A 15,825-nucleotide genomic window follows, 5' to 3' on the forward strand; every position below is an offset into this window, starting at 1 on the left:
TGCTGTTGATAAAGAAAGATTACCTTTAATGTCCAGTTTTTTTCCATCTCCAAATGTGAACACCCGATTGTGCCAACCACAGTAGTACAGACCAGAATCAGAAATATCCACATTTAAAATTCTTAGGGAGCTGTTTTTGCTGTTCAGAGACATCACATGACGGTCTTGTTGAAAACCATTTAAATATGTTGGCACTACTTCAATATTGTAAGGTAACATCATGTATACAATAGTAAGAGGTACAGCACTGTTTGTTTGCTTGAACCAGTGCATGTATTTTGCAAAATTTAAGGTGTGTTGACACCAGATAGTGACATTATCTCCTGGTTGAGCTGACATATTGGTTGTCTGAGATGCTGTAGCTGTGAGCAAACCTAAAACCCACAGAGGGATAACAAATAACTTCATATTAATATTTAGAACACATAAATTGATGACACAAAAAATGCTGCATATCTCACACCTAATGTTTACTATTTAATCCAGAATTAATTATTCCTATCTTGCATGACTAAAGCAATTATAGTGCAGTAATGCTTACCCATGCCACAGATCAGCAGCGCTGAAATTATTATATGAAACATTGCTGTACTGAATCAGACTAGAACCAACCAAGAAATTTAGATGAGGAAATCAATGTGCTTTATTTATATATGAGGGGGTGTGGCTTACGCCAACACCAAACTATGACAAACCTGTCAATCAACAGGCAACTTCACAGCACATATTGCCAATTCAAAACAAGAAGTTTCATTATTGATCAGATATATTGATTTTATGTTTTGTTTACTGCTTTAGCTCCCCATAGTTTCCCCATGGCACTTTTGAGAATACATTTTTCCAAATCAAATTTACAAAGAACTAAAAAGCATCTTTGACACTTATGTATGAACATGTCTTTAATTGATAATTTCTGAATTATATTATACATTTTACATGATACATTTTACCTGACCCACAAATTGTTAAACTTGATCTTATCCTGACTTTAATTCTCTGAAGGCCCAGGGTTTGATGGAGCATGTCGGAACATCAGCTTTCTGCCTAAGCATTTGACCTCCGATAATTAATAAATTAAAAAATAAACTGTGATATTGTTCAGGTGTTGATAATAAACCATTGTTAATTTTCAAATAATAAGTTTGAGGTTGTTTTATATTTCAAGTAGTGTCAGTGTACACAACAGTTGAGTCCTCTGTATGTCTTCCTGCCGTTTTGGATCTCTTGTTTGAGAAATACACCGCAGCATATTCTACTGAATCATTTTCCTGCAAAGAAGCAGAAATGTCTTTCAAGATTCTAATCAGAAATTCTAAAAGGAAAACTTATCATATGACATCTTATATTTTATTCTCAAGCCTGTTTTTCTTATTTTTAGCCCAAATTATATTATACAGCCCCCCCCCCCCCCCAAAAAAATAGAGCAACAGTTCATTCCAATAGCCAACAGAATTAGAAATAATATTGTTTAATCAGAATCAAAACAATTGTTAATACCAACAACACAAAAATATATTTTTTCTTTAATGCGCAACAAATGTTGACGTTTGCTGACACAACTAAATTTACTAAATGGCAGAACACATGCAAATGTATTGTCGGTAAAATGAAAAGCATTTCTACCCATCATGGAGAAGCATAGCAGTAATTCATTTCCAATCAATTCATTAATGTCATCTTGTTGAAAGTCAATCAATGAAAGTGATTTTAGAAAGAAACAGAACTAAAACAGAGATTTGCTTGTTCTCATTTCTACTTTGAGATATTTTGAATTAGTTTTATTTAGCCTGTAACATAATCAAAGTCAGTGAGTTTACCTTGTCATCGTGCTGTTGTGTTTGACATTCAGCGGCTGTCACAAAGCACAGAAAAAGTCAATCAGTTGCTGTTGAGAATACATTTTTTGAAGAATGAATTCCACATTGGTGATTAACATTTATATTTGTGATTTCATTTGTGATTGATCTGTTTAAATGTGTAAATATTTTACCTTTTTTATGCTTCTGCCTTTTATGTTGCCTGATAATCGCCAAAAGGAGAGGAATAGTACATGTAAAAAAAATTATGCCACCAAATAGGAGAGTCAGCATGAAAAAAATGTCTCTAGAACACTCCTCAGACACAGGCGATTTCTCATCATCTGTAAAAAAGTGGACATTTCAATTTTACAATATTTATTACACCACTTAGTGATTCCACAAAGAACACATCTTTTATATTATTTTAGATATGAATCACCTGCAGTTTCAACTTAATATAGAAAGTAAAATAATAAACATACCCTTTTTTGAGGTTCCTTTGCCATTTTTCTCTGAATTGAAAACAGTTGGCCAGTGTGAGTCACTTACCATTGTGGCATTTACAATGGTATCTAAACTGTGGTGTTTTTCAACATGTGCTATTTATGACAAAATGAGAAAAAGAGCTATAAACATTATATAAACATGAGAGTATATTGAGATTCAAAAAGATTACCTTTCACTTCAAGCCTGGTTCCATTGCCAAATTCCATGTAATATCCCATAGCTCCACAAAAATAGAAGCCAGAATCAGAAATACTTGCATGCTTAATTGTTAGGGTTGTGCTTTTGCTGAACAGATTCATGGCAATTTGGTCTTTTGTGAAATTGTTGAAATAATTTGGCTGTACCGTCTGAAGACTCTCGGTGTATAGCATGTACGCAATAGTAATCGGCACATCACTGTCTGTTTGTTTGAACCAGTACAGGTTTCCAGAAACATGGATAGCATGTGCACACCACATAGTGACACTTTGTCCTGGCTGAGCATTCATACTTGCTATAGAAAACATTACTTGGAGACAACCTGAAAAACGTAAAAAGAAAAGAAGTAAAGCCATAGTACACCACAAAACATAATTTTTACATTAAAATCTCTACCCATTTTAATAACTCTCCAAAGATTTTATTACATGTCTCCCATCATAGAAATGTAGTTTACAGTAGATAAATCTTACCAGCCCCAAAGAGCAATAACGCTGCAGTTGAAATATGTAACATTTGTGCACTGAGTCAAACCAGAGCTGAAGAGGAAATTAAGTGGGCGATATCAATGTGTTTTATATATAAGAAGGAGGAGTGGCTTTTACCCCTGAACAAATATGCTCTCTACAGAGAACATAATCAAATACAAAATATGTACTGATGAAGGCACCATGTTAAGTCTTCTTTTATTCAGTGCTCTGAAAATGTTTGGGATTTCCTGAATGAATTAAATCTGCAAACAGTCAATAAATAATATATATAAATAGACCTATTAATGATTTTCAGCCTGTAAATATTTTTTTTCTGCTATTGCATCTATACACAAGATCAGTGATGTCACTACTTGGTTAACTATTTGCCTAAAGGAACCCACTGTGTACCTTAGGCCTTGTCCACACTACGTTTTCATTTGAAAACATCTTTTTCTCTCCGTTTTGGCCTTCTGTTCACACTGAGACAGCGTTTTTATTAACGAAAACTGAGCTTTTTGAAAATGCTCTCCAAAGTGGATACATTTTAAAACGGTGTTTTCACATTGTAGTGTCGACTGTGAAAACAAAGGTACTTGAAAACGATGACATTTAGTCATGAGACGCATATTGTACCGATAGATACAATAAATACCGACCAGGATGCATCTGTCACACAAGGTTGAAGGAAGAACAAGAAGGTGATGATCAAGTTTCAAAAGTCTTTAATAATCCACATTAAAGGCAATCCAAACAGGCGGGCAAACAAAACACAACCTCTAACATAGACGTAACCAGACAAATGAACACTGAAAAGCTGCAAAGCAAATGAGGGAAATAATGACAAATACCTGTGATGATAATTGAAACTCCATGACAACTAAAGAGTGGCAGGAAACTGAACAAAGGAACACGTCACTGAAAATAAACTAACTAAACAGAACCGTGACAGCATCAGTGAATGGTTAGGGTTTTTTTTTTTTTTTTTTTGCTAAATAAAATGATCCTGCCAGAACAATTGCATGATAACTTTATTATGTCTTGTTCCGTCTGTATCATCTCAGTGAGCTTTTACGAGAGTTTACGCATGCACAGTAAGGTGAATCTAGTGTTTCCCGATGTTTCAGTGTGGACCAAATTTTTTAAATGTATCCGGATTAATACAGACGTAGCCTTAAAGACCAGTTTGCAAGCCTGCTGAACTAAATATGATGTTCCTGTCAATGATGTGCATTGGTTCTTCAGTAGCAGCATGTGAGCTTCCAAATGCCCTTGCAAGTCAAATGAAAGTACCTTTATCAGTATGCATTACATGGTCATAATTTTCGGAGCACTCTTACGCCGGTTTCACACTGCACGCGTTAGCAGAGTGTAAGCAGCCACGCAGAACAGTGTGTCACCGGCCTTACTGGCACTTTTTTTATTTTTTATCAAGCCATTGTATTACAAATGTGGGTTCAAGTTAAAGCGTCTAATAGGGGTTATGCGGAACGCCCAACGTTCGAACCGGAAAACAGGTATAAACATTTCCGGTTTGCATTACCGTATGCATCTGCAGCGGTAGGTGATCTCTGAGGTAACTTATTTTGCGCTTTTTTTAGAATACAATTCTTATTTCTGTTTTAATTAAAATGTCACGAATGCTTAAGTATCAGAAAAAAAAAATTTTATACAAAAATAAAATGCAGTCTTCATTTGATTGTTTTAATCGTCTGCAAGCAAATATAAAAGGTTAAACTACTATGATAGCATACAAGTCTAAACTAACTTACTGATAGTTAGCTAACTCTACATCGGGTGCCATTAGCAAAAGCTACATATACTAACTTACATAGCCTACCTTCATAATCATGAATAAATGAGGAGGCGTAAAAACTTAAAGGTCCTATGACATGAAATTTCCACTTTCTGAGTTTTTTTAACATTAATATGAGTTCCCCTAGCCTGTATATGGTCCCCAAGTTTCTAGAAATTTTAATCGGTGTAAATCAAGCTTTTGCTATTTTTCTCTGCCTTTGACAAAATGGAAGCTCAACCGGGCTGAGCTTGAATCTCCTCCTTATGATGTTATAAGGAGAAATGTTTCCTCCCCTTTCTCTGCTTTGCCCGCCCAGAGAATATTTTCCGCCCATGAGAAAATGAGCTAGGAAGTAGAACGCGCGCGCGCGATTTCAGTTTGTCCACGAGAGGCTTTTGAGCGAGCGAAGCATAATAATTGCTCAATAATTGGATGTACAAATGAACATCGAATGGTCAATACAGATGGCTTGCTGAACGTCGGACAAGTAAGTCAACAAATGATATAAGTGTGTTGCTTTACTGTTTATGGTTACCTAGCTTGTTACACGTAGAATGTGGCTGTCACATTAGCTATGCAGTTACTTGTGCTAATGTAAAGGTAGACAGCATCAAGTTACACACACTGTAACGCGAGTGTTGTACATTTCTTTGTTATTTGGATAACCGTTTTCCTGTTGGTTATATGGCGCGTGCGATATCCGCATTTCAAGATCGCAGAGCTTGATGTAATTGTAATAAGATAAATTACAGACGTTACAGATCTCTCATGAAAAGGCAACAGTAGGTTCGCGTTAGCTACATGATAATAACTGTAAACCATCCGAATAAAGTACCGTATCCAGACATAATATTTTAAACTAACCATTCGGAAACGTCCTGCTGGAGCCGCTGAGTTGCAACTTCTTCATCCGTTGCTTCTCCATTTGGATCAGATTCTGGGTCAAACTGAAATGCTTGAACGACTGCGTGTCTTCGTGCCATTGCAATATCCAACATAAACAAACATACATGGTACCGTTGCGCAAGATGGTCATAGGCCACACCACCCTCCACCTTGCGCCGCCTTTCTCCTCCTCATTAGTATTTAAAGCTACAGACACCGAAACGGCCCGTCTGAAGGAAGCTCATTCTGGGACTGGCTTGTAGTGGCTATATTTCTGCACCGAGGCTGAATTTTTGGAAAGAGATTTCAGATATAGTACTAAGGACCACTAAGGACTATATTAAAGCCTACAAAAAGTAGCATGTCATGGGACCTTTAAATCCTTTATCTAACGGAGTATTCGGGGCTCTGGAAGTCCGTTTGGCAATACGATGTACATCTGAAATGGATAGAATGGGTAGCTCCTGTAAACACCGGCTATAAAAGGTTGCCATATACTGTTACGGTTGTGATGCTTTTGTTGTTGTTCCTGCTGTCTCCTTCTCCTCCTTTAGGATTGGTCCTGGACTTAATGAGAAGCTGTTGGTGGTTGGACCAGAGAAAGAGGCCTGGACTATAAAATCCCTTGGAATTCCTCTGGAGGGAGCTCTCTGTTTTTTTTGCTTGCACTTTGTTGTACTGTGTGTTTGACCTGTGAAAGTGTAACACAATGTCTGCCGTGCTCTTCCTGTGTAGAGTTAACAGAGTGCTGTTAGCCACCTAGCCACCATTCTTGGTGATATGTTTTTAGAAACCTCAATGCTTGTGATTACATCTGTTACATACCAGCTACATGACTTTGAGAAGCTGTAGGGGGTGAGTACCTCGTTTTCTTTGTAGGCCAAAAGGCCTTCACTTTTCTCCTGTTTACTGGATAGTTAAGGAGATGGGGTACTTTTTTTGTATATTTTGTTTCTTTTATTTGTGATCAATAGGGAAGTTAGCTTTCTTGTGGGAAAGTTAGTTTCTGTTTGTTTGTTATTTTGGCATTAGCTCACCCCTGAAGATTTGGCTTCATATATTGCTTTGTTTGATTTATTTGATTTATTCAAGACACTTTGTAAACTCTGAGATACCATATTCTGAAAACAATCAAGAGAGCAAGAAAAGTCAAATAAAAAGACTAACTGAGAAGCATTGTGTTGTTGTTTATGTTACTTCCCTGACCTAGACCAGGGTCCGTAACACTACGCTGTGTTTACCTCAGTAGCTGACGACCGGAAGTAGTTATATCTGTTTTGTAGAACCCGGAAGTATGTTGCGCATAACCCCTATTAGCAAGTCTGAGTAGATTTGCCATCCCTCACTGTAGCCCCCTAGTGGTTTCCAAAATCATAGCCAGCACCCTCCTTTTGTCTACAAAAACACTTTGCTGGATGGTGGGTGGGTCTATAAGATTGCACACTTGGTTGATGCTAATGCAAAATGTTTATTATAACATCTACAGAATGCTTTGCACCACTAAAATCACCCAGATGATAGTTTTTAGAAAATGATCATAATTATGTATGATGGAGATGATGTTGAAGTCACCATGAACTCAAAAACAACTTCTTTTTTTGGAATATCGCAGTATTTAAATGGTTTATCTATGCACATAAAAAATAAATAAAATAATGTGCCCTCATAATCTTTGATTAAAATAACTCCCCGCTTCACTTGCAGCAACATCTCTGATGATGTGTTTTTTGGTTCAAAGGCAGGACAACCTGTCAAAAGATTACTGCAACTTCTGTTTCAAGCATTCTGACTTTAAAGGTTGCAAAGATACAATAAGAAAACCATTGGTCATAATTATGCGTATTATCACTAAAGGGTTCATTTTATTCTTAAAGGAATTTTGCACAACTGGGCATTGGTGATATGTGTGCATTCATGGATTTTTTTTTTCATTGGAATTTATTCATTCTTTGCACATTTTTTTTATATTTATTTAAAAACTCTTGAGAAAATACCAATGCTGATGAAACCATCAAGTATGCCATACTGGATTTTACTTCAGACATAAAAATTCTTAAATAAGATGAGAGAGATGAGTACAAAAGAAAACAACAGAAAAATCCTTTTGCCATCAGAACAGACATGAAGCTACTTGTAGTAAACGGTAGTTTAAAACAAGGAATTCAAACTTTTACAGGACATAACTTTCACAGTTCTTGCTATGAATCTGTCAGACATCGGACCAGTGAGATATCATGCAGAAATTTGAATTACTCAAGTGATGTTTCAGGCTATTCAAAAAGATAATAGGAATTTTGGCAAGACGGTGTCTGTTTGAGATATTTACCGTAAAGTCAGTTCACTCAAAGAAACTGCACTGCACGGGTGTTTATGGCAGATGCCACACTCGTGGTCTTGTGATGCACGTGTGCGTGTGAAGCCACAAGGCTATCGGACTAGTGCATGTGAGTGATTTTTGTTGTGGTCATTATACAGATCTGAGCAGTGTAATTCAGTTCTTCATTAATGTTTTAATGTAGCTTCTTAAAAGGAGCTCGATTAATATCAGACCCACCTGACAATATTGCCGAGAGATGCTTGACATTCACACATTTACACGCTGTCAGATCGCAGTTTTGATGTTGGTGGGATCAAGAAACACTTACTTAGAACTTAAGAAGGTCAAGTTACCGCATGACCAGCAGAAAACCACAACTAGCACACTGCCTTTGTCTTTTACATTCTCTAGAAGTACTTTTCCAGAAACATACTTCTTTCAAACCTATTTAAATTGCACATGTAAACAGTCTTTACTGACAGCGGCAACTGGTTTTACTCATGAGCAACTATGTCTCAGAAGTAAAAAAAAAATATATATATATATATATATATATATATAATAATAATATGAAAACAAGTCTGTAGGAAAAGGTCAGTGGGGAAAAAATCTGGTTCAGCACTTTTTTGACAAACGCAGCACATCCGCTCACATCGTTCATTGCTTCTCTGGTGATGTTCATTTAGTCATCACTCACCTGTTTTGTACTCGTTTAGAAATAAGATAAATCCATCCAGATATGATCAACTTTGGAGTTTTCTTTCTCTTTCTAATTGGTAAGTTGAACTGTCTTTAATGTCAAAACTTAAATGTTTTTACTTTAGCTATTTAAGCTAAACCATTTTTGCTTGTTATTTTTCATGTTTCTTTTAGGTCTTACTGCAACACACCTGAATAACCCACCAGTGTTTGCTAAACCGGGAGAAACAATTCATTTACCTTGCGTTTACCAGAGCCAAATAGCCATGCACTTCTCATGGTACAAGCATCAAACTGGACAGAATCCCAGGCTACTCTCCACCAGTTACAAGTATGATAATAATGCCAGGTTTTACTATAATTTTGAGAATAATTCACGCTTCTCTGTGCTGAATGAAAAGGGTGTGCATCATTTGGTGATAAGAAACATACAGATCTCAGATTCTGCAACATACTACTGTGGAAGCGCTTATTCCAACGTAATGGAATTTGTCGAAGGCACAGAGTTGATAGTTGAAGGTAATTATAGTTTTGATTACCTATAATTTAATTGTTTTTAATATAATGAGTATTTATAATAGTTTAGTTATTGAAGCTATTAACTGAATGCCATGTGTGAATGCAATTTATACATGAGTAGTCCATGATGTCTTACATAAAACTTGCTCAATAATGAAATATATTTTGATTTGGTTAATATGTGTTCTTCATGAATATATAACCTTTTTTCATACAGGGTTGAAAAGCTACACTGTTGTAAAACAACATGAGTTCATTGAATCACAATCTGGAGATTCAGTGAATCTAATGTGCACAGTTTTAAATCAGAACTGTGTAGGAAACCACAGCGTGTACTGGCTCATACATGAATCAGAAGAATCTCATCCAAGAGTTATTTGGGCACATGGAACGAGTATTGATCAGTGTGACTGGATCTCTGAAGCCGGTTTTACAGCACGTAGATGCGTCTACAGCGTCTCTAAGAAGGAGCTCGGTCTGTCTGATGCTGAGACTTACTACTGCGCTGTTGCTGCATGTGGGGAGATGCTGCTCGGGAACGGAACCAAACTGAACATTATAGGTGTGTCTTTCAAGAATTAATTGATTGGGGGAAAAGTGGCACTTTTACGATGTGTTAATACTTTACCTACAATTTTTCCTATTTCAGGTGCCGATTCCACAGAACAGATGATGACTTTTGTTCTTCTTTCCATTGTTAGAACAGTCCTTCTTTTAATCACTGTTGCCACAGTTACTGTTTGGTACTGCATGAATTCAAAAAGAATGTCGAAAGAGGGCTGTTCTCCGTCTGCCATGGCTTTCCGAGATCGACAATCCCAACCAGAGGGAAGACCAGGGCCCAGTTGTTCCAAAGTAATCTGATCGGATTTTGGCTATTGGATTGAATCAAATCTTGAAAATGGGTTGGTCAAAAAAAAAACAGTCTTGATTTTGATCTGGATCAAGTCGTCAGTTTGTAGTAAGACTTTTAGTAAGATTTTTGATGCAAAAAAAGAAAAAGAAAATTCAGGATTATCCTGATCCCAGCTGAATGGTGGAATTCAGGAACAAAAATGTAATAAAACTTTAAAACTGATTAAAAAAAAATACAACATTTATGTCATGTAATATATACACACATTTATATTTTTAATTTTGCTCTTGATTAGTTTAACCGTTAAAGTAATAAGAGATTATACCTATTGAGCCTTTCAGTACAGTAAAGTATATCCATAAAATAATCTCCCAAACAGCTGTCAAACTACATTGGCACAATCCTCAGGGATGAACCAGTGGAAAGTAGTTACTAACATTTGCATCCCTTATTGCATATTTGTTTTTATTGTGGGTCACATGAGGAGCAACTGAATCCCTAAAGGGACATGGTTATGGGAAATGATTTCAATGTTTTAACGTTCTCTTGCAAATGTTTTGTGTTCCCTTAAGAAACTTTGCATTCACTCTTTCTTTGCGATTAAATGCAATATTTCTACCAAGAGAATGCAAAATTCTACATAATTCTGATCCAGATTAAATTTTTTGAACAACTGGGCCCAGGTCTGTTGATGAAATCAGCCTCTGATCATCCATATTATTCAACATACTGTATCACTGCAAATTCATGGGATTAATCAATTTGACAAGCCATTTAATGCTTGGGTAGACTGTCTTATTAATATCTGCTAACACTTTTTTGATGGTCCCATGCACAGTCATTCTACTGGCTAAACCTGGGCCCTAATCTAACAGTCTACTGATACTTAACTCTTGACATGTAGGTCCAGCATTACTTATTGTCAACAGAATGTCTAATAAGGAAATTCAAATAAAGTGTAACCAATGTTTGTAATGTCTCCTTGTTAGAAATAAACTGTCCAATATCAAATTATGTCTGTTTTTGGTTCATGGGAGCAAGACTACCCTTTCATCCTTTTATTTCACGCATGATTTCATACCCTGCAAATTAAGTTGAAGTTCTGAATTATGCAAAAATGAGAAATGCATACACAATCCAGAGATTAAAATGTTCTTAAATCTGTAATTTATTCCAATACAGAGTAGGGTTTGAATAGATGTTCTTCAGAACACAAACATTTTAAAAAATTGCAACCTAAAAGATTAAACAGGCTATATTTGACAACACAGTTCTGATAGAAACGCTATAATAACATAAATAGAAAGAATATTTCAGGCCCAGAACATGTTGAACCTCTGGTAGTTTGTATTATGCAGGAAATATTCTCCTTATTTACTGAACATGCAAGCAAAATCTATAAGAGGAATTAGAAATAACCATGAGAACACATGCATTACCATATAACAGTGCTTTGAAGATGCAACAGGCCTATTATTTCACATACTATAAGTCATCTGTTTAATATTGTATACAAATATTAAAAATATGACTAACTGAAAAAGTTCAAAACAGTGTCTTACCCAGAACAGCTATTTAGGATAATTGTAATTTGTCAACTACCTAGGCCTATGTATAGCAATAGTGAATATAGTTAAGCAACAAAATGGCACTTGATGTTCTAGGGAATAACTGATATCAAATTGTTCAGTTTAAAAATGAACTGGACTCAACTAGACTTACTTGGGTAGGGGAGGATGTCTCAATTCAGTCAGCCTTCAGGATAGAAGTGAAAGAAACTGCTTGTGATCAGACAGCTGCTTAATTTAACACATAATAAATACAGGTAAGAATGCACGTACCTACAGAGTTTTTTTGTTTTTATGCTGTTTGACCATGGCTATCGTAATTATACAAAAAAAAAATGAAGACTCCAAAATGAAAGTTCCTGGATTCATAATGTTCTGATCTGTAAAAGCACATATTGCAATGTTATTAAAGTGTCAGCATAACATTCGTGAACATTCAATAAAGTCAGTGCACTCAATATCACCTGTGCCAGTGATAGTCAGTTTAGTTCCTTGTCCAAAGATTATTTCTCCATCTACATTCATGGCACATTCGTAAGTAGCAGTATCAGAGAGTGTGTGGATCCTCACTGTGAAGTTGTGGACACATGTCTGTGCAGCAGCCATTATAAAATGAGCATCCATAATTCTAGACAGGGATTCTCCAGAGTTTTTCTTGTGCACAGTCCTCCATGAATTGAACTGTACTTTGCAGAGTGATGTTATCACCAAGATGAACAGGTTTTAAATCGGGTTGCTGTAAAATTCTTCTTGTACTTTAATGTGTTCCTTAAAAATAAATCCAAAATATAACAATCAGTTTTTTAGACCACTGACTGAATGAGTTTTGCAGCATTGTAATACTAACCTGTTATCATCAGAAGTGTTCCAGGACTGAAATCCTGGAATCCTTAATCACTCCATGATAATAAGTATCTATTAGGGTTAGGGTTAGGGTTAGGGTTACCCTACCCTAACCCACCCTAACCCTAACCCTAACCCTGGGGGGGGGGGGGGGGGGGGGGGGGTTTGAGAAAATAACTTTCCATTGTTACACTGTCTCCAATTTTTGCACTGGTTTTGGCTGGATAATAACATGGGCTGTGAAGTAACCTGATTTTTTTTTTTTTAAGTTAACAAAAAGTGATTAATTAAAGTCCATGTATTACAAATATATTTTAAAAGAAGTTTATTTTTGCCTAATACAAAAAGCAAGGATGATCTCACTGACCCCTCAAAGATACACCCCTGACTCCTATTAAGGCACAGTTAATGTTATCAGTAGATAATGTACATACATACTGGATGAGAGAAGCTACATCAAGTTTACATTAGCTAATGACATCAGCTGTGCCTTTTTATTCTATTGTGATAATGCATGATAAACTAATTTACATCATTAACCTTATATTGTACAAAAGAGGCAAATTCTAAGAATGTAAATTCAATAACCCAATAAGAATAAAAGCTAAAAGGAAGTTAACATTTTAGGTTTTAGAACACATTTTACTTTACACACCATACATTTTTAAGAGGTGTCAAATATGCTCTGATCAATATTTAATAAAACTGATATGCTCTTTTGAGTCCAATCTCCTGGAACTGCGTATCTACAGCACAAGTTCATGCTTTTATTTTGAGTGCTATTTATACACAGAAATTACCTTTTACACGCATCCGATACGCACTTTTTAGCGTACATATGATACGCAATTTTTTTGCGTGCATATGATATGCACTATACTTACCCAAACAATTCTACCCAACTAGTAAATTTTGCATACCAGATGCACGTAAGAGATTACTTTTGCGTATAAAGAGCACGCCAAATAAAAGCATGAACTCATGCTATATAGCCTATGCAGTGCCAGGAGATTGTGTTGGTTCTTTTAAACAAGGCATAACATTTCATAATATACAAATTATTACAATATCTCAAAGCTGAAGGGTTCAGAAATAATAATGATGATGATTGAAAGGTTTGCTTTCTTCTGTGTCTTGCAATGGGGTCAGAAGCAAAAATGCATATATATCTAATGAGCTGTAGAGACCCTTGTACTTGCCCACAAGAACCAAATACTAAGACAGACACATATTTGTGGTTTCAGAGACAGGATGGACAACTAAGTGGCCTATTTTTTAAAGTTTGCTCAAGGTTGTAGCTTATCAATAAAGAACCAAAAACAGGCCACCACAACTTTAAAACTAAATGTAAAAATGAAGAAGGCATTTGTAATGCGAAGTATTATTATTCAGCTATCCTGTTAAGAATATCTGGCCTTTATATAAACTCGTTTTCCTGTTTGAATGATGATCATACTCCATTCACTTTATTTATATTATCACAAAAACAATGAATTACAATCTGAGCAAGTGAGCATAATCTTAAGTACATGCGTGTTAACTTCCATTTTATTAAATATTGATCAGGGCCTAAGCTTGCCTAAAACAGAAATGCAATTTTAATAATAATGTTACAAAGTATATTGAAAGCATGAAAATACATATTGCAGGGGTAAAGACATGTCTGTAATGTGTCTATAATGTATATAATAATGATAAGATCTGTTTTTAAACCATATTTTTATTTCTTTAAATCTGTAGTTATTAAAAATAATGCTGTAACCTCAAAATGTCTTTATAGGTTTTTTAAACAACTGTGCTGCATTTATCACTTGAAAACAAAATGAGAAGGATAAGTAATGGCTCAGCTTTCTTCAGTGATGTTCTGCACATGACATTTAAGGCTGGAGTAGATTGCATTCCTTCTTGTCTTTCTTCGCTCAATCGCTGAGTTCTCTCTACTTGTGTCGTCTTCAGGAAATTGCAGGGTTGTGTAGTTCAGGTCTACACTAACTCGATTCTGTGAGGAGAGAAAAAGGGAAAGCATTGTCCAGAAACTTCATCTGCTGCGTTCCTGTAGCTCAAACAGTTCATAGCGTTAGCAGCACTAAGGTTATGGGTTCAATTTCCAGAGGATGCAGGAACTGATCAAATGTATACCTTGAATGCAATGCATTAGATAAAGTGTCTTCCCAAAGCATTAATGTAAATGCTACAGTCATAAAACTTCTGACTTACAAGAGAAGAACTGGCATCAGAGGGTGGTGTGTCTGGGGGAGATGGGTCAGAAACTCCTGAAACATATTGAAACTTGCTGTTCAGTTGTGGCGGGAAAGTAAAACAAGGAAAATAATGGGAATAAAACAAGAAATACTGACCACAACTGAGCCCTTTCAAAAAGACAACATTTAAACGTCATTACAAATTTACCTCCAAGGAATTCACTCGTTCTTCTCAGTCTTTTACATAGAAATATGTTGACTATTCCACTCAAGAGCAAAATGAGAGTATTGAAGACAAACACTGCATGGTAAGACCAGTTTTGACCTTGATTTTCTAAAACATGCAGGAAACATTTTGGTCAGGTAAATGGTGAAAAAAATCCTAGCATATCAATAATGTACAAGAAACAAATAATGTCCAAAAACAAGTGAATATTAAAACAAAGTTGAATATCATTATTATTATTGTCAAAGCAAAGAAAAATATTATAACATCACTTTAAAAATATATAATTTATGTGCAAAGTAAATTAATTGCTTTGCACATATGTGCTTAATACAAAACAGCTTTATATGCAATTTTAGTATTAATCACTGCAGTAGTTCTTACCTTTTAAAAGAAGTCTTAATCCACAATTGGTTTGGTTACTCCATGTGCATTGATAATGTAAGGGTTCTGTTGATCTTTCAATACTAAGAGTGAAGTAATTATGTTCTTGTATATTATAAAAGCTTGAGTAACATTTTACTACAACCGTTTCACCTACAGAGAAAAAACATGAGTGGGCCTGTTTAGATAATTATGCATGCAATAATCAATTACTGACAATGTGATATAAATTCAAAAGGAAATTAACTCACACATGTTGCGTGTCTACTAGAAAGCGTCTGACTAGAGCATATGATCAGAGCTCTGAGGCTTTGAGAAGTGCCTTATATAGACCACCTTATCACCTTTCATCTGAAGAGCTGTCATTAGTGTGTGAAAGTACGTTTGGTTTAACATTGCGGTGAGGCTACAAAATCTTACACCTAATAAAATATATAGTCTATAGCCTAGAATGTCATTGGTGCAGTCCTCTCAAGTAAAATGCCATCAAACATGTCCTAAATCATAATTCTGTAATATGTATTCAAAGGAAATACATACATTAAAACGTTTAGG

At 35.6% G+C, this 15,825-nt stretch overlaps 2 protein-coding genes and 1 gene segment (V, D, J or C); 1 reads left to right on the forward strand and 2 right to left on the reverse strand.

The window, feature by feature from the left end:
• Positions 1-619: 619 nt before the first annotated feature.
• LOC311080073 (Ig kappa chain V-VI region NQ2-6.1-like) lies at positions 620-3,044 on the reverse strand. The segment is given in 5 exons: positions 2,978-3,044; positions 2,476-2,826; positions 1,991-2,019; positions 1,818-1,852; positions 620-1,268 (listed from the first exon to the last, which is right to left on the reverse strand).
• Positions 3,045-8,624: 5,580 nt separating this feature from the next.
• On the forward strand, positions 8,625-11,056 carry nitr9 (novel immune-type receptor 9). The gene is made up of 4 exons (XM_084109401.1): positions 8,625-8,750; positions 8,848-9,192; positions 9,410-9,754; positions 9,842-11,056. The coding sequence occupies exons 1-4, from the start codon at positions 8,714-8,716 to the stop codon at positions 10,054-10,056; spliced, it is 942 nt and encodes a 313-aa protein (XP_083965527.1). The 5' UTR covers positions 8,625-8,713; the 3' UTR covers positions 10,057-11,056.
• Positions 11,057-13,995: 2,939 nt separating this feature from the next.
• Positions 13,996-15,548, reverse strand: LOC311080089 (uncharacterized protein). Its single transcript, XM_084109857.1, has 5 exons — positions 15,522-15,548; positions 15,271-15,423; positions 14,869-14,994; positions 14,677-14,732; positions 13,996-14,458 (listed from the first exon to the last, which is right to left on the reverse strand). Exons 1-5 carry the CDS (start codon positions 15,523-15,525, stop codon positions 14,303-14,305), a joined length of 495 nt encoding a protein of 164 aa, XP_083965983.1. The 5' UTR covers positions 15,526-15,548; the 3' UTR covers positions 13,996-14,302.
• Positions 15,549-15,825: the final 277 nt, after the last annotated feature.

This window comes from Abramis brama (assembly GCF_963993115.1).
Source record: "Abramis brama genome assembly, chromosome: 3".
NCBI classification, from domain to species: domain Eukaryota; kingdom Metazoa; phylum Chordata; class Actinopteri; order Cypriniformes; family Leuciscidae; genus Abramis; species Abramis brama.